At 33.6% G+C, this 22313-nt stretch overlaps 2 protein-coding genes across 2 annotated transcripts; both read left to right on the plus strand.

The window, feature by feature from the left end:
- The first annotated feature begins 872 nt into the window (after positions 1–872).
- LOC149888966 (uncharacterized) lies at positions 873–3595 on the plus strand. Its single transcript, XM_090088387.1, has 2 exons — positions 873–1664; positions 3530–3595. The coding sequence occupies exons 1-2, from the start codon at positions 888–890 to the stop codon at positions 3593–3595; spliced, it is 843 nt and encodes a 280-aa protein (XP_089944513.1). The 5' UTR covers positions 873–887.
- Positions 3596–10810: 7215 nt separating this feature from the next.
- LOC145194300 (zinc finger MYM-type protein 1-like) lies at positions 10811–11683 on the plus strand. The gene has a single exon (XM_080071926.2). The coding sequence runs from the start codon at positions 10811–10813 to the stop codon at positions 11681–11683; it is 873 nt and encodes a 290-aa protein (XP_079928052.2).
- The last annotated feature ends 10630 nt before the right edge of the window (positions 11684–22313 follow it).

Genomic DNA, 22313 nt, shown 5'->3' on the forward strand with positions numbered 1-22313 from the left:
TCCAGAAAAAACAGAAAAGGTTTCAGAGTGACATCAAAGTTTGCCTTCAGTTAAGTATGGAAAATATTCTTAACAATTGGATTCCAATTATGACCAGTTTTGGAATCGGAGTCAGGCCGGGTATGTGTCTTTTGTCTTCTCTTTACAAGGCTGGTGGAGTTAATATTGATAATATCTCGATTTCAAGATCAACTCTAAACAGGAAAACTCATAATGTTGTGGAGTCTGAGGCACAGATAATTAGAGAGGAAAACATTGATAAAATAAGAGTTTTAAAAGTTGTGGTACATTTCGATACCAAGATTTTGAAAAGATACGATTGGGAAAAAGGAATTTCTAAATATGAGAATAGAATTGCTATCAGCGCATCTTCACCAGAGTCTGGTCCACTAGACTTTCTTCTTGGCATCTTAAAAATCGAAAGCTCCAAGGGAAGTGATCAACCCATTGCAATTCAAACAATGCTTGAATACTATGAAATGTCGGATCAGATTATTGGATTGTGTTCTGACACAACATCCAGTAACACAGGTAAAAATAAAGGTGCTGTTAGTATTATTATTTCCTATGCCCTTAAAAGACAGGTTCTCTGGTTAATGTGCAGACATCACATTTATGAAAGACACGTGGCTCATGTGATGAAAGAAATATTTGGTCCTAAAAGTAGTCCCAGCAAAAAACTTTATGTAGTTCTCTAAAAACTATGGCCGCAGATTTACGAAGATGTAGATAAACTTGAGAGAATTGTAAAGTTTGACTGATCTCAAGATGCTTTCAGGCCCGGCTCATTATTGTTCTAATTTGCCTTGGATACTAAAGAGTTTTGTATTACAGCTCTTAATAAGAATACTTTTCAGAGAGGTGATTACAAGTATCTTTGTGAGCTAATGGCATTTTTTCTAGGAGCTGAGTTATCGAACTTTTCACTTAAACAGCCGGGAGCTCATCATGAAGCAAGGTTTATGGCTTACTGTATATATTTACTGGTTATTCAGACCCAAAAGTACCACTCTGCTGATTCCGAAACAGTTGGAAAAAATACAATAAACCATCTGAAAGTCGCAACCAACTACATAGTATTTTTTTATGGAATCTTCTTTCTAAAAAGCCCTAATGCTTCTCAAGCACCTTCAAATCATTTAATGGCGTTCGATATTGCTTTTCAGTTACAAACAGTAGACGAGTTTAAAGAATTTGCAGCAATAGGAAAGGTTCTTTACCAAAGTCTTAAGCGTCACACTTGGTATATGCCTCCGCAACAAGTCATTTGTGCTCTTGCTGATAAGCATCTGAAAACCGAAGTTAAGACCAACATGTTAAACAAACTGCTTTCTTATGATATCCCGGAGTTAAAAGGTCTGATTAAAAAGAGACCTGAAACTAAGGTTGAAATTATTCCTATATCAAAATTAGAAGACTTTGTCAACGAGCAGTCCTACCTTTTGTTCTTGCTAGTGGAGATCTCCAAGAAGGAAATTCTGCTATGGAAAGAAAAAGGCATCGAAGCATGTGAAAATGAGGAAGTTTCCCAGTCTTTTACTTACTTTTCAAAGTGTGTAAGAGCACTTGCAGTTGTAAATGACCGTGCAGAACGCCACATTAAGTTGATTCAAGATTTTATAGAGAAAACACACAATGAAGACAGGCTTCGGGATACTCTCCAGGTATTTTCTTCAATAATACGAAATACAGCTATTCACGAAAGTTTAAACGATTGCAGAATTTTTATCAAGTATGTTTGGTTTTTGTTTAATAAAGAAAAACTCTAAAATGATATCAACTTAATTTTTTTTATTTATTAAAGAAAAAGTAATTAGCTTTAAAATGAATATGAACATGTTATAAAAATTTTAATGCTTAGTTAGAAAAAAGCTATTACAAAAAATCTTATAGGAAAAATAAGAAGCACAAAAGTTTAAATGAATTGCAACATTCGAACAAAAAATGAAAAAAAAAGCCAAATTAATATTTGAAGTGTCCTTCTTTGTTTTTATAGCAAAGATAAACTCGTTTATGCGTTGATTCAACTAATTTCATGCACATCACGCGAGGTACCTTCAGCCAGTACTCATTCAAAAGTTGCTTTAAATGCTGAGTTGATTGAATTTCATGGTATGTCAGTTGATTCAAGACCAAATATTTTCGATTGGGTTGAGATCTGGTGATCTAGGGCACCAGGGCATCACATTGAACTTTTTTTTCAAAAAATATTCTATGATTGAGTGTGCTGTATGAGCTGAAGCCCTGTCTTGTTGAAAGATGAATTGCTTGCTTCTGCCATACAAGTGTCTGATTGATGGAACTAAACACGTTTCCAATGTGTTCTTGTAGGTGTATTGATTAATTCGGCCTTCATACAGCTCACAGAAGCCTATACCTTTGTGAGAAAAACATCCCCAGATGCCAACCGAACGTCCACCGCCTTGTCGACGATGTTGCAAAAACCTGTCTGAATATTTCTCAGTTGAAAATCTTTTGACATAGATTCTTCCTTTGCGGTTTACAACTTGAAAGTTAGCTTCATCACTCCAAATAACTTTTGCCCACTGTTCTACAGACCAGTCCAGCTTTTCTTTGGACCACACTCGTCGTTTACGTTTATCCGTGATTGAAAGAATAGGTTTTTTAGCAGCTATGTACGTTCCAATATCTTTGTCCAACAATGTTCGTCTCACGAGCTCTCTGCTAACTTTTGGATCATTTTTTGGCTCATTGAAGATTTGTGCTAACTTTTTGTAGCTGAGTCTGGGGCTTTCTCTGCTCATTCTGAATAGACCATTTTTGTCACGGTTGCTGACTTTGGATGGTCTCCCAATACGCGGCATATCGGAGACGTCCTTGGTAAGTTCCCAGGTTTTGATGGTTTTTCTAACGCAATATTCAGAAATGTTAAGTATTTTGTCTATTTGAACGTTTGTGTGATTTTTTGTCCGCGCCATACCAATAACTTGCCATTTGATGTCACTAGAAACTGATTTTCGACCTATTTGCACGCAATTAAAATTAATTTGAAATTCACAATATTTTAAGTTGATTTTTAATGAATTAAAAGCTGCATGATGATGTTGTGATGAATTTTTTGATTGAAAAACTACTCAATTATTTGCTAATAAATTGATAAATTCGCTGCGAAATTTTTTTTGCAGCGGATTTATCAATTAATTAGCAAATAATTGATCCTAAATAAAATCGTTTAAACTTTTGTGAAACCTATTAATTTGTATCACCTACCTTTTAATGAAATTTCTGAGTAAACGGTAATGAGTCAAAGCCTACTTATTTATTCTATTAACAAATAACCTATTTACCAAATTGGAAAAATAATTATTTTGATATCTATTTCCGTTAGATTTTTATTCAAGAAAAACCGAAGATTAGATTTGAAAATTCTGCAATCGTTTAAACTTTCGTGAATAGCTGTATAAAATTAGTTTTTACACTTGCTTATGTGATTTTTAGTTATTATTAATAATAATGGTTGTTAATGTATATGTAGTACTTTTTATAAATTCATGTCTTTGTAATTTAGGTAGCTCAGAAGAGCCGTAAAAAGGTCTCAAAGAACGCTACAAAGAATGTTTTAAAAATAATTTAGTTAAATACTATTTGTATTAACAATAATGGTTTATGTTATTTTACATTACGTTATATTATTTTTTGATGTTTGAAAAAAGTGATTTTTTGATTTTGAAAATTTTTATAGCTCATAGTTTTCGAACGTTAAAAGATTTTTGTGTTAATTTTAAATTTTATCGACGAATATAGATTTAGTTGAGAATAGTAAAAAAAATTACGCATCGCCTTGTTACTCTTACGTTTAGGGCAGTTGTAGGTAAAACTTTAGGGCTTTTTGTTTCCAGGATCCAATCATTGTAATTTTTTACAAAGCATCCTTATTTAACATAAGTATAAACATATATGTTTGGAGTTTTTCTATGTCTGAAAATTAAGTTCAAACGTTAAAAAATGCAGTATCTGCGCATGCACCTGCATTCTAAAAATTATTTGCTGTTCATTTTGTTGCATTTAAAACAAATTTCTCCTTAAAATTGATGATTTATTTTGTAAAAAAATTTACTTAAAAAGTTTACGACAAGCATATTTGTTTGTTTAATACGCAGCAACTTTTTTGTTTGCTTAGGTAACAATTGTAATCGGAATAATATGAACTAAGTTATTATTAAGTCAAGTTTTATTTAATAAATTAAAAGTGAATTCACCTAAATAACCTTCCCCTTGAGCTAAAAACTTAATTTTTTTTGTTTGTTTTTCTTTATGGATAAAATTATGCTAAATGTAGTATTCCGCACATTAAAATTCGATTTATGATATATTTTTGGGACACCCTAGTGAGCATCAGTATGGGTCATGAAAGACATCGATTCCAATGTGAAGATATTGCTTTCTTAAAGGGGCTGGCATTCAGATGGCCTCTAACACTATCAAACTTATTTTATAACCTTAAAAACTTAAAAAACTATTAACTTTTTTTCAGTTTGTAATTTAAAACGATGAAAGACTTGAATTAGTAATTCCTATGTTTTTATACTATTCTTAACCACCATAAAATTCTGTATCAGAATCAATCATAAAGTAAGGGGGGCAGGGGGCGGGGGAGAAAGTCGAGTAGCGCCTTACTTTTACTTCTATTTATAATTCCACCAACTACATACTCCAAGTATTAATTTTCAATTAGCTAAAAATTGATAATTGTATGGAATAAGTGGAATGAATACTCAATTCTCAACAGTTTTTATTTTATACCTATAAAAAGTGTCACCTCACCTCTTAAATATAAAAGTAAGTAAAAATCTCTTCTCTTTAAATTTACTTATTTATTTAATATGCTACCCGCTTTTGTTACCCGATCATCGGAGCTACCCGTATTTCATAATTACTCGCTAGACAAGTAATAAAATCGGATATCTCTTGCATTTTCCATAACCTTTCTTTAAAATGTCGAGAATAGTTTTATATACTTTTTAAAGTTTTATTATGACTATTTTATGGTCTTCTTTTTATTAATTCATTTATACTTATTTAAGGGTTTAATTTATTTATGACTATTTTATATATTGTCTATTTTATTTATTTTTTTATGCCTATTTTAAGGTTTTTTTTATTTATTTATGACTATTTTATAATGTAAGGAGAATCGCCTAACATTTTTAAGGCTTTCTCTTAACTATCTTCTTATTTCATTCATATATTTATCATTTTTTTATGTTTCTTTTTTTACTAGTCGGGTAGCTAAGTCGGGTAGCATGTTTTAATACGCTACCAGATTTTGATACCCAAGCATTGGAACTACTCGAAATACGGAACTACCCGCTAGTCGGGTAATTTTTTAAAAAATTCGGGTAGTATGTATCATTTTCTTTTCTTTTCAGATGACCAAACCATAAAATTTTTCACTAAGGCCAATGACAACAAAGCCACCTACAAGGAGTGTCATAAAGAATTCACAGAAATCTAGGGATATAAAAGTTTTTTGCGCAAACACCTAAAAGGAAATTATGCTAATTTGTTCACAGAATTGGAAAGAACAGATGCAGTTAGAGTGAGGACTAAAGACTCTCTTAAGGTTGATTCTGATAATTCTGAATCACAATCACTAATTGGACCATCTGAACCACAATAACCACCCACCAAAAAGCCAATAGAAGAACCGGAAAAGAGGAAAGACCAGAGCAATAAGGTCTAAAATGAGGATAATATTCAGCAAGTAAGGCTGATCACAGACTTGACAAGATGTGTGGTGGAAGAGATGAAACCATTTTCAGAAGTGTAGGCTAAAACATTCATTCGCATGCTCAAAAGTGCTACCTAAGGTCAATATATTGAAACTTTAGCAAATACACTAAGTTGCAGAGCAATTCCAAAATCTATAAGTTTATGAAAAAAACAATTAATGACTTATTAAATGTAGAAAAGATGGACTTGAAGGAATTGCCTTAACATCAGATATCTGGAGTGCCAGAACAAATCATTCTTACGTAAACTTCACAGGACACTGCCTAAACAAAAAGTTCCGCCTGAGAAAATTCCTTTTTATATACCGCAATAAAGTATTTTCCAGAGGACTATACGGCAAATAATATCAGTTTCAAGATAACAGATATGGTTCATGAAATAGAGTTGAATCCCAAAACAGTGAGGTAGATCACCATTGTTTCAGACGGCGCTGCAAACATTCAAAAGAGATCAAAAACAAATAGTGACATTGATGCCAAGATGTGGTGCGTCGATCACAAGATCTACTTGATTGTCACGGGTTCTCTCGCTGCAAATGACCAGGAAAAGAAAATGTACGTATTTCCACAATGGAATCAACTTCACAAGATGACGGGTTTGGTAAACTATTTTCACAACTCAGGGAAGAGGACAATTGATCTTGGCAACAAAGCAAAGGCCCTTAAACCTACAACAACTACGTTGCCACAGAATGGTCCTACGCACTGGAATTCAGACTTTGCCCAACTGGAATCAATAATTGCGTTTCTTCCAGCCATGGAGCAAATAGTTGGGCCTGATGGTGACACATCTGGCTCAGAATTGAAAAAATTGATGCTAGAGGAATATGAGGTTAGCAAAGCCTTAAGTTAGTCTTTAATTAGAATTTTGAAAATATTTGAAGTATTTCAAACTCTGTTTCTGCCGACAAGACAGTGATCATCCACAAGGTTGTACCCATGTTTGTTACAATAAAGTTAGGACTTGAGACAACTCAAAAGTTGATAAAGGCTCCCTTAATCCAAGAAGTTACTAACTACTTTTACTAGAGATTAATAGAAGATTCCCACATTGTAGAAGTGTATAGACGGAGTAAAGTGTGGCCCACTTTATGGATCCCTAAGTAAAAGAAGCAATCACAAAAAGATTGAACCGCTTTGACCTTGCAAGGAACACCCTAGTGAATACACTGAAGGACCTTGTTGACAGAGACCTCACACTGCAACCCACGCCACCTGAAAACTCATCCCAAAACATAGAGGACGCGGACTTTTTGGTTGCCGAGAGATTGATGGCTACTTTGTTGGACAATCACCACACACGAAGGTATGGAGCAACATATACACACAAAGGAAGGAAATCAGTTGCAAAAGAAAATGTAATAAAGAGTTAGAAAAATACCTTGGTGATGCACCAGCCGAAAAAACCTTAGTCATTTTGGACTTTCGGGGGGAAAATGCCGAATACCCTATGCTTACAAGACTTACTAAGCAGATTCTGGCTATCTCAGCCTCAACTGCCACTTCGGAAAAAGTATTTTTAAGTGCAGTGAACATTTGCACTTAAATGAAAGAAATTGATCTTTTTCCATATGATGCAAAATCAAAAGATTTAATCAGGCAAAACATGAAATGAACAGTAAGATTTTTTAAGTTATCATGTTTAAATGCATTACTATTGTATATGAAAAAATGAAGTTAATTTATAATGAATATTTGGTATAAGACATGAATTTAGAATTGTCACTGTGAACATTTGAGTCACAATTAATGCTACTGTTATATATGTCTTACTGAAGAGTGGTTTTGAATATTAATCTCTCAATACTAATGCTTTAAAGATTAAAAAAGAAATACAGTTGTGTAAAATTTGGTAACAATTTAATCTCTAATATTTCAGAGTAAAGACGAAGTCAGGAACATTTAACCCGAAAAATTGCAGCTCTGGATGTAATTCTAATGCCCAACTTTTGTCTTAGATGGACTCAAGGTAATATTTATTGGTCAAGACTTATCAGTTAGTTCATAATAAACTCTCCATTTATATTTAGTTGTATAGGGGAATCGCAATAAGTCATAATATTGGAACTGCCATTTATCACCTTCAATTTAGGATTAAAAGTATGTTACTCTTAATTTACTATTGAATAGTTTGAGTAAAAGTTGCATGATAATCAAAAAATATTTCATCAAACAATTAGCCAACAGTAAGGGCCTACTTTACCAGAAAACTTGTTTACGTTTCTATTTGTTTCAGAATTTTTGCTAATTTGGCCTATAAGGTATTTGAGCTCAGTCCATTGAAAAAATCTTCAGTTTTAATTGTCACTTTAGGTTTAATTTAGCAACTGATTACTTTTTAATCTCGAACATTTAATGAGTTTTTGAGCAAATTTCAGATGCTTAAAGTTTTCAAACGAAATGATAAAGAAAGTGTAAAAATATGACATTAATCATTTCTTGTTATAATCTTTATTATACTGTTGTTGTTTATATTTACTGTTGTTTCATCTTTAGAAACTAACGTTGTTTAAGATAATATATATGATCTGGAACAACGACTAACTTTTGTTTACGTTAGTTTCTTCATGTATCCAATAGAATTTCAAAGACACCCTGGTATTATTGTAAAAGTCCGATATTGTAATTCAGTTACATTTTTTTTGTTTGGAGTTGTTAACGTATGAACAAAAAGGAAGGATTTTGCTAACCTTTTCTCTTCCATAATATGTCCACAATAAGCTTACTTTGCCAGGCTCCAGGATGCAAACTCATCATCGAAGGCCCCAGTGAAGCAATTGCTATTGCACAGCCATTTAACAGCCACCAACTTCACCATCCTCTAAACTCAAATGACATTCATTCAGCCTTCTCAAACACAAGGCACCAAAAATGGATTGTCCTCACATTGGCCAGGATATATCTGAAGAAGACTGGGCAAACTTTATTAGTCGCTGGACATTGTTCAAGAGATGTACAGAAATTAGACAAGAGGAGATGACAGCACAGCTGTTTCAGTGCTGTGAAGGCGACCTCGGAAACCAACTCCTAAAAGAAAACCCTAAGATAATAAACGAAAACGATGAGACATTTCCTAAAGCAATGAAGAGACTGGCTGTTATCCCAGCAGCCATTAGTGTCAGAAGTGCAGAGCTCCTCAAAATGAGACAGGGACACAACAAAAATGTTCGGTCATTCTACGAAAAAATGAAGGGCAAGGCTGCTATTTGCAGCTACATTTTAAAATGCCACTGCCACCCACAAAAAACCGCTGATTTGACCGATGCGATTATACGAGATGTTGTTGTTGCCAGACTATCAGATGTTGACATCCGTAAAGATGTACTTGGATGAGTCTCACTTAACATAGCCTCAATCGCAGATATTATTGCTTTTATCGAGGGTAAGGAGATGGCACGAAATGCACAAGGCTGTTTTCAACAACAGCAAGTGTATCAACTTTCAGGAAACAAAACAAGAGCAATTAAGCATTCAAATAAAACAAAAAAAAATCTCAATTGATGGCAAACGTAAAGCAACACTCCGCAGAAATAAATCATCACATAATTACCCACGATGGATGGGCCGCAGCCAGAGCCGTAGTGAAGGGGTGGCGAACGAGGCCACAGCCATGTGCGGCAAATTAGCAAGGCGGCAAATTTCAAAATTTAATAAACATTTTTTAACATATGAAATGTTTTAAAGACGATCCAAAGCCAAAATAATTTTAATTTGCGTTTCAAAATCTTTAGACACGCCTCATAATTTTTTTCGCACCTTCATGCAAATTAAAATAATTTCCAATGTGAAATTAAAACATTAATTGAAAAAAAATTAAATAATTAAAACAAAATCTGAAAGGCAGTGGAATATATATTAACGAAGATTTCGCCAAAGAAACTATGGAAGAGAGAAAGAAACTATGGGAAGAAGTGAAAAAACTGCGCAATCAAGGTAAATACGCAACGACTAAATATAACTAAATTAATTGTCGCGAATTTAAAAGATAACTTAATTTTTTTTTTAAGCGTAAGAATTAATTAGTCTTACAAATGGCTAAACAAACAATAGATTTTGAAACGCAACACTTAAATGTTTTCAAAACTACAAATATTGTTTTAATTAATGACTTTCACGACCCAGATTTTCAATTTTTTAATGAAAATAATTTTAACTCGCAGTTTTTTGACTTGAGAACTTTTAAAAAAGAAATCGAGGCAAAATAATTGCATTTGTATTTATTGATTACACCTAGTCGCACACAGAAACTTTCATTCTTTCTTTGTCAAGAAAAGTAAAATATTTTGAAATAAAAGTTTTAAAATCTATTATGTCACCATTAAAAAAAAGAATAAAGCTATCTGGTTCAGCTTTCAAAAAGTTAAAAAAGCAACGACTTGAAAGTAACAAAAAATTACAAAATGTGTTTGTAAAATGGATTAAAAAAAGCGAAGATCAAACAGAACAACAAGGTAAAAACATTTTTATTGATGGATTTTCAAGTCAAAATCATAAATAAATTTAATTAAAAAACTTAGCAAACTAAGTTGTCATTTGCAATATTACAATGGAAACAATGTTGATATAGTTTATTTTTATTTTTACAGCGCAAAAAAGTCCTGTTTTTTTTTCGATGTGATGATGAACAGTTACTGCAAAACAATGAAGTCAACCAAAATGCAGTTACAACAAATCTGTTAGAATTCAAGTTTGATGATCCACCAACTTGGCCCAAAATTAATGACAATCTAAGATGTTCTTTGGTTGAACATGGTGTTAAACAAGAAAAGAGAGAAGTCTATCCTACCACATCAACATCATCAGAAAACAGACATTTCAGTTCTAGTTGGTTTGAAAAAAAGCTTCCTAATGGGGAAAAAGTTAATCGTCAATGGTTGTTATACAGTACATCAAAAAATTCTTTGCTTTGCTTTCCATGTATCCTTTTTTCAAACACAAAGACAAGCAAGTTTGCAGATACATCAAAAGGTTTTTTTGGAATGGAAACAACTAAACCCTCGAATCCCTGAACACGAGAATAGCTGTCAACATAGAAAGGTTTCACTTCATGGAAAGAAATGGAAAAAAATCTGAGAGAGGGAAGATCTTTAGACAAAGACATTCACAATGCCACCCAAACTGAAAAAGAAAAGTGGCTAAATATTCTAAAAGTTGTTATAGATTCAATTATGTTCTGCGCTAAGAACAATCTGGCTTTTCGAGGCAGTTCCAATATTATTGGTGAGCCAAACAGTGGAATCTTTCTCAACACAATTGAACTAAAAGCACGCTATCATCATCCTTTAGCAGAACACATAACGAATGTTAAACTTAAGCAGAAATCTGTTAGTTACTTTTCGCCACAAATTCAGAATAAACTAATTGAACTTCTGGTGAAAAGCGAGATAGTCACGAGAATTAAAAAAGCCAAATATTATTCAATTTTATTTGATTGCACTCCTGATCTCTCTCACAAAGAAAAAATTTCAGAAATAATCCGATATGCTTGTGTCACTGATGGAGAATGTTCTATTGAAGAGAGTTTTCTGGATTTCATTGAGTCTCATCAAAAAACCGGAGTTGGTCTGGCTTCAGAAATATTATTCAGCTTAAATAAAGATGATTTAAACATCGAAGATTGCCGAGGTCAGGGTTATGACAATGGAGCCAACATGTCTGGAAAATATTCTGGTGTTCAAGCCCAAATAACTGCAAAAAATGATTTAGCACGGTATGTGCCTTGCGCAGCTCACACTCTAAATCTTGTAGGAATCCATTCAGCAGAAGTTTCCCCATTTATGATTACATTTTTTGGAAAGGTTCAAAAAATATTCAATTTCTTCTCAAGTTCTACTACCAGATTGGACAAACTGATGAAAACACTTGAAGTCACCCTAAAAAGTCAAAGTGAAACACGCTGGTTGCCAAAAAGGAGGCTATCCATTCACTAAATAATCAAATCAAAAATGTTTGCAATGTTTTACAAGAAATTAGTAATGATTCTCTGCTAAATGCTGAAACAAGGTCCGGAGCTAGAGAGATTTTGATTCAAGTTGATTTTGAGTTTCTTTGGTGGCTTGACCTTTGGAACATGACACTTACATTAATTGACAGAGAGAATCGCAGCTTACAATCAAAAAATATGACAACTGATATTGCATCAAAAAAAATTGCTGGTCTGATTGCTTTATACAAAACCTTCGAGACAGGGGCATTCATAATAACATGAAAAAAGCTGAAATAATATCAAAAGATCTTGACATTGAAGCTAGCTTTTCAATCAAAAGAAAACGAAAAGCAAAAAGGATGTTTGATGATGAAACAAGGGAAGAAAGTTCACACATACCTCCAGAAAAAGATTTTGAAATTAATTGTAATATAGTCTTTGACAGTATAATTGCACAATTATACTGGAGATTTGAAACAAAGGCTAGGATTTCATCAAACTTTGAGTTTCTAAATGGTAACTCTCTTGCAAGTATGTCAGTTGAAGATCTGAAGAAATGTGGAGATAAACTTTGTTAAAAAGATGTTCGTGATCTTAATGCTAATGAATTTCTATCTGAAATTGAAAGCTTTCAGTTTAAAGCCAGCGTCCTGATTCCAGATTTAAAAAACGCAAATCCATTGAAAATCTTGCAGTTTATGCACACCTATTCTTTGACTGAGGCATACCCTTTCCTTGAAATTGCTCTTAGAATCTTTCTCACACTACCCGTCACTGTGGCATCATGTGAACGTAGCTTTAGCAAACTTAAGCTTTTGAAAAATTATCTAAGATTCTCCATGGGTCAAGAAAGTTTGACTAATCTTGCCATTTTGTCAATTAAAAATCCGCTGGCAAAATCTCTGTTACAATGAAATTATTGATAACTTTGCATTATTGAAAGCTAGAAAAATAAATTTTGTTTGAATGTGTCTAATTTCAATATTTATTAAAAAAACTAATGCCTGGTAGTTTTTTCAATGACTTTCAACCACAAAGCACGATTTAAAGTTGATTTTAAAAGTGTTTTAAGTAGGTTTATCAAAATTTGAATCAAATTAAACATTAAAAAAATTATTGAATTTGAGGCGGCATTTTTTCTGCTTACCCGAAAGGATTTTTGATCTCACTACGGCCCTGGCCGCAGCTCAATCACTGGTTCATCCTACAATTCAGCTGCGTATGACTATGATTCAGCTACAAATCAGACTATGATGCACTTGGTATCCCATTCTCTCCCTTACACCGAAATATTTTTAAGTCATCACAGATACCGGTGCACAGTCCTACTTATGGTCCAGGAAAGGGTTTGAGAGTACAGGTTTTAAACCACAAAGTTTAATACCTGTGAAATATAGCATATCTGCTGCTAACAAAACCCAATTCCGTATTGAAGGTGCAATTTTTGAACGTCTTGAAGGACAACAACCTAATGGCAACAAAATCGAATGTGCTGTAATGGTTTGTATCAGTCTAGATGCAAGTGGATTCTACTTACCTAAAGAGGCAATGACTCAACTGGGTATCATCACTAAAGACTCTCCAGAGATTGGTAGTGCCCTCCATGGAGCCATTTACTCAGACCCTCAGACTAAAGTAAATAAAACATTGAGCGAAACTAACACAAACCATGCATGCGATTGGCCCGAATGAAGTCTTCCTCCAAGTGCACCACTAAACTTCCTTTTGATTGCTCTCCAGGAAACAACGAGCGGATGAAAACTTGGCTTCTTAAAAAATAAGCTGCCTCAATATTCAACACATGCCCACACCAGATCTTACTTGACATGGAGGGAACTGCAATTAGTATTCTGATTCGGAAAAATATCAAACCAGTTGCAGCATTCACTCCAGCAACTATACCAATCCATTGGCAAGACCAGTTCGAGAAAGATTTACTTCGTGATGAATCTCTTTATGTCATTGAAAAGGTACCTCTAGGAGAACCTACAACGTGGTGCCACAGAATGGTCATCACACGAAAACATGACGGCGGGCCTCTCCGATGCATGAAATGGTCATCATAGCGTCCCGATACGCATCGAAGATAGACATCTTACCACCTTCATTACACCTTATGAACGCTATAGATACATTCGAGCTCCTCAAGGTTTTATCTCCAGCGGGGACGGCTACAACAGACGTTTTGATGAAATCGTTGCAGACTTTAATTGCAAACAAAGATGTGTAGATGACACCATCCACTACGACAATGAACTAGTTAAACATTGGTGGCGAACCATCGAATTCCTTAAGCTTGTTGGTAAAGCTGGAATTATTTTAAACCCCCAAAAATTCCAATTTGCTTAAAGAGTAGTGGACTTTGCAGGTTTTAGAATATCTGAAGATGCCTAAATAAAACCACTGCCTAAATATATTGACGCAATCAGATTATTCCCAACGCCATCCTCAATAACTAATATCCGATCTTGGTTCGGTTTAGTTAACCAATTATCACATTACGCCCAACTTCGAGAAGTTACGGCCCTATTCAAAGCTCTGCTAAGCCCTAAATCAAAATTCTATTGGTCGGATGATCTTAACACTTCATTCAATATATCAAAAGAAAAGATCATCAGCACAATTAAAAATGGGGTCCAAATATTTGACATCACCAAGACAACCTGCTTGAGAAGCGACTGGTCAAAATCGGGCATAGGGTATTACCTAAGCCGAAAACATTGTAAATGTAAATCAGATTCCCCAGATTACTGTATAGACGGATGGAAAGTCACTCTTGCCGGGTCCAGATTCTTGTCATCTACGGAAAAACGATACGCACCAGTTAAAGGTGAAATATTAGGCGTGGCTCGGAGTTTAGAGCAGACTAAATATTTCACACAAGGATGTGATAACCTCTTTATAGTAACTGACTATAAACCGCTTGTTAAATTATTAGGAGACAGGACCCTAGATGAAATCGCTAACACAAGACTCTTTCGACTAAAACAGAGAGCCTTGCCATGGAAATTTATCATTCAGCACCAACCAGGAAAAACAAATCTGGTAGCGGATGCTACTTCTCGTTACCCGACAGAGAGGATGAAGGAAGTTAACAATTCAGTCACCTGTAATCAAAATAAGAATTTTGATAACATGGACTCTCTAATAACAGCCTCAATACGAAACGACGTAGATAAAATGATTGCAGTGTTTTGGGAAAGCGTCAAAGTTGAGACAGAAAAGGATACTGACTTTAAAGCATTAGTATCGGCAATAGAAAACGGTTTCCAAGATGATAAAAAGAATCTCGAAAAAAGCCTTTTACCATTCTGAAAATACCGCAAAGACTTAATGGTGTCAGATGGAGTTATAATATACAACGACAGAATTGTAATCCCACCAGCTTTACGAAATGATATTTTGGATGTACTGCACTCAGCCCACCTAGGAGTGTCAGGAATGATAGCCAGAGCTCAAGCTACCGTTTTTTGGCAGGGCATCATTTGCAGCATACGAAGTAAAAGCGACGGCTGTTGCAGCTGTAATCGAAATACACCGTCTAATGCACGACTACCACCTATTCAACCTCACATCCCCGTGATGCCATTTGAATACATATTCGCTGACTATTTTGAATTTCGTGGCTGGAATTATCTGGTTATTGGGGATAGACTCTCCGGGTGGACCGAAGCCTTCAGAATAAAGTCAGGAACATTAGAAATAAGCGCAAAAGGACTAATCATATGCTTTCGTAAACTATTTACAAACTTTAGAGTCCCAGAAGAAATATCTACTGATGGTGGTCCTCAATTTACTTCTAGTGAAACAAAGGAGTTTCTGCAACAATGTGGTATAACTCATCGCATTTCATCAGCCCATCACCCACAATCTAGTGGAAGAGTGGAACTTGCAGTTAAATCGACAAAACATCTCCTGGGAAACAATGTGGGACCGAATGCTCACAATTAGAAATACGCCAGACCCTTTTTGTCAGTTGTCCCCTGCTCAAGTATTATTTAGCCATCCTATTCGCGACGCAATGCCCAGGATAAAAAACAGAATCCCTATGTTTGATAATGATAAATTCCTAAAAACATGGAGACATGCATAGTCAGCAAAAGAAAAAGCTTTACGAACAAGATATGCAAAGACCCTTGAATCACTTGAAGAACAAACACGCTTCCTTGCACCACTACATAATGGAGATAGTGTTTTCATACAAAATCAAGTATGGAACCACCCTAAAAAATGGGATCGCAGTGGGAAAGTTGTCGAGTGTAAAGAAAATGACCAATATGGCATTAAAGTTGAAGGAACAGGTAGATTAACTGTAAGTAACAGAAAATTTTTGCGAAAATTTCTGAACCCACTAAAGTCACACGAAACTGAAGTCACATTGACCAAACCACTAAAAAACAGCTTTAGTCAAGAAAATGCTGTTGATTCACCACAAATCATAGAATGTGTCTCAGAATCTAAAAAAGTACTCTCACCACCCCCGACATCCGTACCAAAAGTAACTCCATCACCTCTACCAATAGCATCAGTGCCTCAGCTGCCATCTATACCAACGCCTCCATCAACAAACACATCGCAACTAGCAATGCCACCCCTTTTGGATACCAAGGTTGGAGATCAAAAATTAAAGCGTTCAACAAGGGCAAGTATCCCAAGAAAATTTTACTATCCAGAATCCGGTAAATCTTTGACGTTAGACGATTTCAAGAAATGAACCTAAAAACTATGTTTATATCGATTGACATTTAAAAACATGGAAAGGGATGTAGAAATATGACATTAATCATTTCTTTTTATAATCTTTATTAAATTGTTCTTGTTTATATTTACTATTATTTCATCTTTAGAAACTAACATTGTTTAAGATAATATACATGATCTGGGACAACGACTAACTTTTGTTTAGAAAGCATATATTCTGAGTAACCCTTTGTTATTTTTTTGTCGTAATCAAAGAATACTAGTTGGTTACTTAGAAAACCACGGTCTATAATATCTTTAAAACTTGACTTACAAAGAAAATCAAACTTAATCATGATTTCATCTCCTGCATATAAAATATAAATTTTTTTTCTTCAAAGAAATGCCGTCTCAACGCAGTATCACTGAAGCTTAGTTGACTAACTTGAAAGTAATTCTACAGATGATGAAAAGTCAATTGTCTTTAACTTCAAATAAACAAAAAGATCTAGTTTTAAGGTATGTCTTAAAACATTTTAAACTTCAAGAAGAAAATCTTACAACAAACACTATTAAAAATATTAAATTTAAAGTTGCCCAGTTTTGCTAAATTCTTTACAAGAAATCCAGTTTTGGTATGTTCTTTACAAGAAATACAGAAGTACTGCTCTTTCATTTAAAACTGAGAGGTTGCTTTTAGATCCATGGCGCCACAATCTTTTCAAAATTGTTCTCATGCCTGTCGCCCGATTCGCATATGCTATTAGCGAGAAACCAAAGAATCAATCAATTTTGAATCAGAACGCCTTTTAAATGAAGTTAAAAACCTTGAAGACTTTCAACTTTTGTCTAATGTCAAGGTTACATACAAAGGGCTCAGTTAAAGTTCAGGGAAAATACACAAAATTTGGCTTCATTAGATGCCAAAGCTGCAGAACAGATAACATTTAATGTAATTGAAAATGAGGTAGTATTTCCAAAAGTCTAAATTCGTTTGGCAAAAGCATCTGGAGGTCATCCACTTCCTGTTACTCCAGCTACAATCTCAGCAAAAATTATTTTTAATATTATATTTTGTAAGTAAATAATTATATAATGATAGTTTTTGTTATTTTTGTGTGTTGGAGGTAATAAATGCAAATTTTCTATAGAGTCAAGTGCAGCAAGATTACTTTCTGCCATTTCAACATTGACAACCCAAGACCTCATCAATATAAAAATTAACACTGGCCTTTCCAACAATTGGATCAAAAAATTAGTGAAAACTGTTCATCAGTCATCAAACAAGAAGATGATTGACTACTTTTATGCCAATATTCAAATTGCTGGTCGACAACTGAAGGAGTTTTTTACTTGTAGAGACTTAAAAACCACAGATTTCAAAGGTTGTGACACAAAACTTGTTGTTGTTGATTGCAAAGATTTGTTCTGATTAGTCAAGTCATTCAATCTAGAGAAACTTCAGGTAGCTACTGTGTCAAATTAGGTATCGATGAGGCAGAGGTTTCCTAAAGTTTTGTATCAGTGTTATTGAGAGTTCTACAGAACAAGATAAATCTAACTACCACCTCAAAGACGACTTTTGGGTTCCAGAGCAGTAAAAGCATCAAGTGTTAAAAGACAAATTCTTGTTGCAGTCTCAGAAGATTTGCCAGAAACTCATTCTAATATTCAAAAGATCTGGTCACTCATCAATGCGGATGCTCTGAAATTGATTATTGCATGTGACATGAAAATTGCCAACATTATTTGTGAACTTCAAACACACTCAAGTATGTACCAATGTTGTTGGTGTGATAATGACTCAAAAAAATTTGCTTGCAGAGGCAGTTTAAGAACACTCGGTTCAGTCAAAAGAAATCTCAAGTCTTTTGAACAATCAGGTGGAGTGTTAGCTAGGGCCAAAATGTTTGGAAATTTTGTTCGTTAGTCAATTATCAACGGACCTAAAGATACACTGATTCTAGACATCATTCCACCAATGGAGTTACACCTTCTTTTGGGCACAGTCAATCAACTCTTCAAAGTTCTCAAAACTGTGTGGTCTGATGCTGAAAAGTGGCTAGCTATGCTTTACATTCACCAAAGCCCATATCATGGCGTATACTTTAAAGGCAATTAATGCAGGAATTTGTTGAAAAATGCTGATGTTTTACAATGTCTCGCTGAAGAAACTTCCAACACCCAAGTTCTTGTTGTCATTAAAGCTTTCAAAAAGTTTAATTTGGTTGTGAACTCATAATTTGGAAATGTACTAGAAAAGAATTTTCCTTTCAAGATTGATTAACATAAAGCCACATATTTGGCTTTCCAACCTGGAAGCATCACGCCCAAAATCCACACAGTATTCCACCACATCAAGGACTTTGTAAACATGAAACAATTGCCCTTAGGACAATTAAGTGAACAGGGTGTTGAGACTGCACATCAAGATTTTCACCAGCATTGGTCACTATACAAAAGACAACCAGAATTCAAAGGAAGGCTGTTCAGTTGTCATGTGGATTTGAATAGCAAACACCTTTAGAAAATTATCAAGAAATTTCATCCATTCAACTTCATTTTAATGAATTAATATTATTTGTTAGAAGAGAATTTAAGCTCATAAGTAGCCTATTATAATCAATTATAGTCAATTTCAAAAAAAATGTTTAAATCTTATGTCAAAGTATAGTGCCATTTGAGAATAGTAAGCTGATCAGTGCTTTAAATGACATGTCAAAACAAATTAAAGTGTCAAGATATCACAAGAATAGAAAGGAACTGAATAAATTGCAGAAACTAATTCACTGTTAGTATAACTTTATTGAACTTCACAATTTGTACATTTGATAATGATTTTGAAAACAAAGCAGTAAGGAAATTCCAGGCATTTTTAGCTGATTTTATGTATGAAATGGGTTTTTCAACATAAAAAATACATGTTGACCAGTTAAAGATCAGGTTTTCAACACATTACTTTGATTTGCTCACAAATCCTCAGAGCTAAATCCATGTATAGAATAAGCGCAAATTAACTAGTGTAAAAAATGTCAAGATTTTTTATAATTTTCATCAAAAATGCTGTTAAAATGTCTCAACTAACTTCAAAGGTTTAGTTAAAAGAATGTTTATGGGGCACTAATAGCATTGTCATAAAGGTTTTATATAGAAAAAGGTGCATATGCTGTATATAGGGCTCAATAAAGAACAACATTATTGACCCCCGAAACCAATATTTTTTTAGGAGTGGTTAAATCCTGATATGCGGATGACAAAAGAATATTTCAAAAAAATGTTTCGAAAACACACCAGGTTTATATTTTTAAATGGATTATTTATTGCTGTTTACAATAACTAACAATAAAAAATGAAGACATGAGATATGACAGTTGTAAAACTACTTTCATATGTTGATATGATTTAAAAAGAAACATAATCAAGTCAGCGATGTTAGTCACAGTGAAAATTGTTTATGTATTTAATGTGGACATCGGTTTCCTTTTTAAATTGATTTATAACGAAGTTTTTAAATAAATCATCACAACATTTAAGTAAACACACCTGGTACATTGACCAAAAATTCTAGTTATGTCTGTTGTTGACAAAAATGTACGAGAACGGAGTGACATTGCCAAGAAGTTGTACTCAACCCCAAGACAAACAATTTATGCCATACAGAAACATAAAGTTAATTTAAATATACTGAATTCCCTTATGTTTAATGATGATACTCCCCCAAGTTTGACCCGGCTTATAGCTGAGCAGAGTTGGTTAATTTTTCTTATCTTAAGCCATGCAAATGCTGAAGTACAGTGGCTTAAGACTCCATCTGAGGCATGGCATCTGAATGACTATTACCTAGAATTCAAACAATTTGTGAATAATCTCGAAGTAGTAAATGACTGTTGTGAGAGGGCTATAAAACTAGTTCAGGTATGTATTTTCTATGTTTGGTCCTTACTGTTTATGTTCAAAACCTCAATTCATTTCACGAGCTCATTATCTTTAAATATTGTTTAATAGGAGTTTATCAATAAATCGCCTAATGAGGATAAAAGACAAAGTACCTTGCTCGTATCAAACAAATATAAGAGTTAAAGAACAATTAAAAAAAAATCTGATAATGTAAAAAATTCTTTGTTTACAAAACAAATTTATAAACATAAACTATGTTTGACGAATTTCTAATTACTTCAGAAATTATTCATAAATATGATTTTATTATGTAAATATTAATGTTTTAACCCTACCTTTATGTTGGGGTCCAAACGGACCCCACGAGTAGTTTGTTTTTGCATTATATATTCATGTAGTTAGTTTTTTTTTTCAAAATTTTATGTATCTGTTAAATATCAGATGTAAAAAGACCAAAAAAATATTTTTCGAACATTGCTTCCTTTTTTTAGTTATTTTCAAATTATACATCAATGATGTTGGGGTCCATATGAACCCCAACATAGTTTTTCTGATAAACTTAATTGTTTTTCATAACTTATGGTTTTAAAAACTGTTTTTATTTTTTTTATTTGTAACTCAATCTTTTTCTTTGATATTTTTAGATATATTAGTTAAATTTAGATTTCATAACAAATGTTAGAACTTATGGCTGAAAATAAAAAAAGAGTTTGTATTGGATACACTGCTGAACAGGCGCAGGAACTATTGTTTGCATCAGTTGATAGAGATCCATCAAGTGAAGAAGAGATATAATCTGATGTTGATGAAGAGGAAGAAGAAGTTCTTGAAGTAACAACAGACAGCTCAGAATATACTAAGTTATCAGATGAGGGTGATTTTCAAGTAGATACTCCTACAATTTCAAAAGTAGAGAATAAGTCAACACCAGTATTAGGAGCTAGAAGATGTAAAACTCGTGGTGGAGTTTGAGGCACTAGCAGCATTTATGGTACAAATAGTCAAGGAAGAATATGTTATGCAAATCAGGTATTAGAAAGAGGAAATATACATAATGATAGAGCTGGGGAAATAAGTCCATGTAAAACTAATGAAATAGTTGAAACTGAAGTGGAGTTAGCAATACAACAAATGTTTATAAGTGCCCAAAAAGTAATGAAATATGGCAAAAACAAAGACTAAACAATTCTAAAAGTTGAGTTGTGAGCATTTTCATACCATGTCAAGAGTTTTGAGATTTGACGACAAAGCAACTCGATTACTAAAACGCAGCAATTACAAATTTGCACCTATTTGTGAGGTTTTTGACATTTGGGTGCAAACACTTTCAAATAGTTTTAGACCATATGAAAAGGTTACTGTTGATGAACAGCTGGTTCCATTTCGTGGACGTTGTTCCTCTAGACAATATAAATAACCCAAATAAGCTAAATATGGGTTAAAGCTATGGTTATTGTGTAATTCTAGTTCCTGCTATGTCTTGAATGCACAAATTTATACTGGTAGTGTTCATGGGGATGGCCTAGAAAGAAATCAAGGGCAACGAGTAGTACATATCTAGTTGAAGTCATAAAAGGATCTGGAAGAAATGTTACACTGGACAACTTTTTCACAACAGTAACACTTGCACAAGAACTTTTGGAGAAAAAATTAAGTCTAGATGGGACGATGCGCAAAAATAAAAAATAAAATTTCTACAGATTTTTTACCTGATTGAACACGAGAAGTCTATTCTTTATTGTTTGGTCACCAAGAACAATTATTTTTCGTGTGAAAAGAAAATGAGGTAGATGCAACCTCTATTTTACATCACTTGATAAAAAAGTTCGAAGTACTTGTGATAAATTTAATAATTTTGTATGCTGTACACACAGCAAAATTCTTTGTGAACACTGTACAAAGTAAACCATTCATGCATATATATATATATATATATATATATATATATATATATATATATATATATATATATATATATATATATATATATATATATATATATATATATATATATATATATATATATATATATATATATATGACATTTGTATATATAT

This window comes from Hydra viridissima, unplaced genomic scaffold (assembly GCF_058129835.1).
Source record: "Hydra viridissima isolate aposymbiotic clone 2 unplaced genomic scaffold, HvirCarnegie_v1 scaffold_5, whole genome shotgun sequence".
In the NCBI taxonomy this organism is placed as follows: domain Eukaryota; kingdom Metazoa; phylum Cnidaria; class Hydrozoa; order Anthoathecata; family Hydridae; genus Hydra; species Hydra viridissima.

Excerpts from the sequence above, each read along its gene's own strand:
- LOC149888966 (XM_090088387.1), top strand. The coding sequence starts at position 888 with ATGGCATTTTTTCTAGGAGCTGAGTTATCGAACTTTTCACTTAAACAG. Across the intron at positions 1,665-3,529 it reads GGCTTCGGGATACTCTCCAG|GTAGCTCAGAAGAGCCGTAA; the intron begins GTATTTTCTTCA and ends TTTGTAATTTAG.
- LOC145194300 (XM_080071926.2), top strand. The coding sequence starts at position 10,811 with ATGGAAAAAAATCTGAGAGAGGGAAGATCTTTAGACAAAGACATTCAC.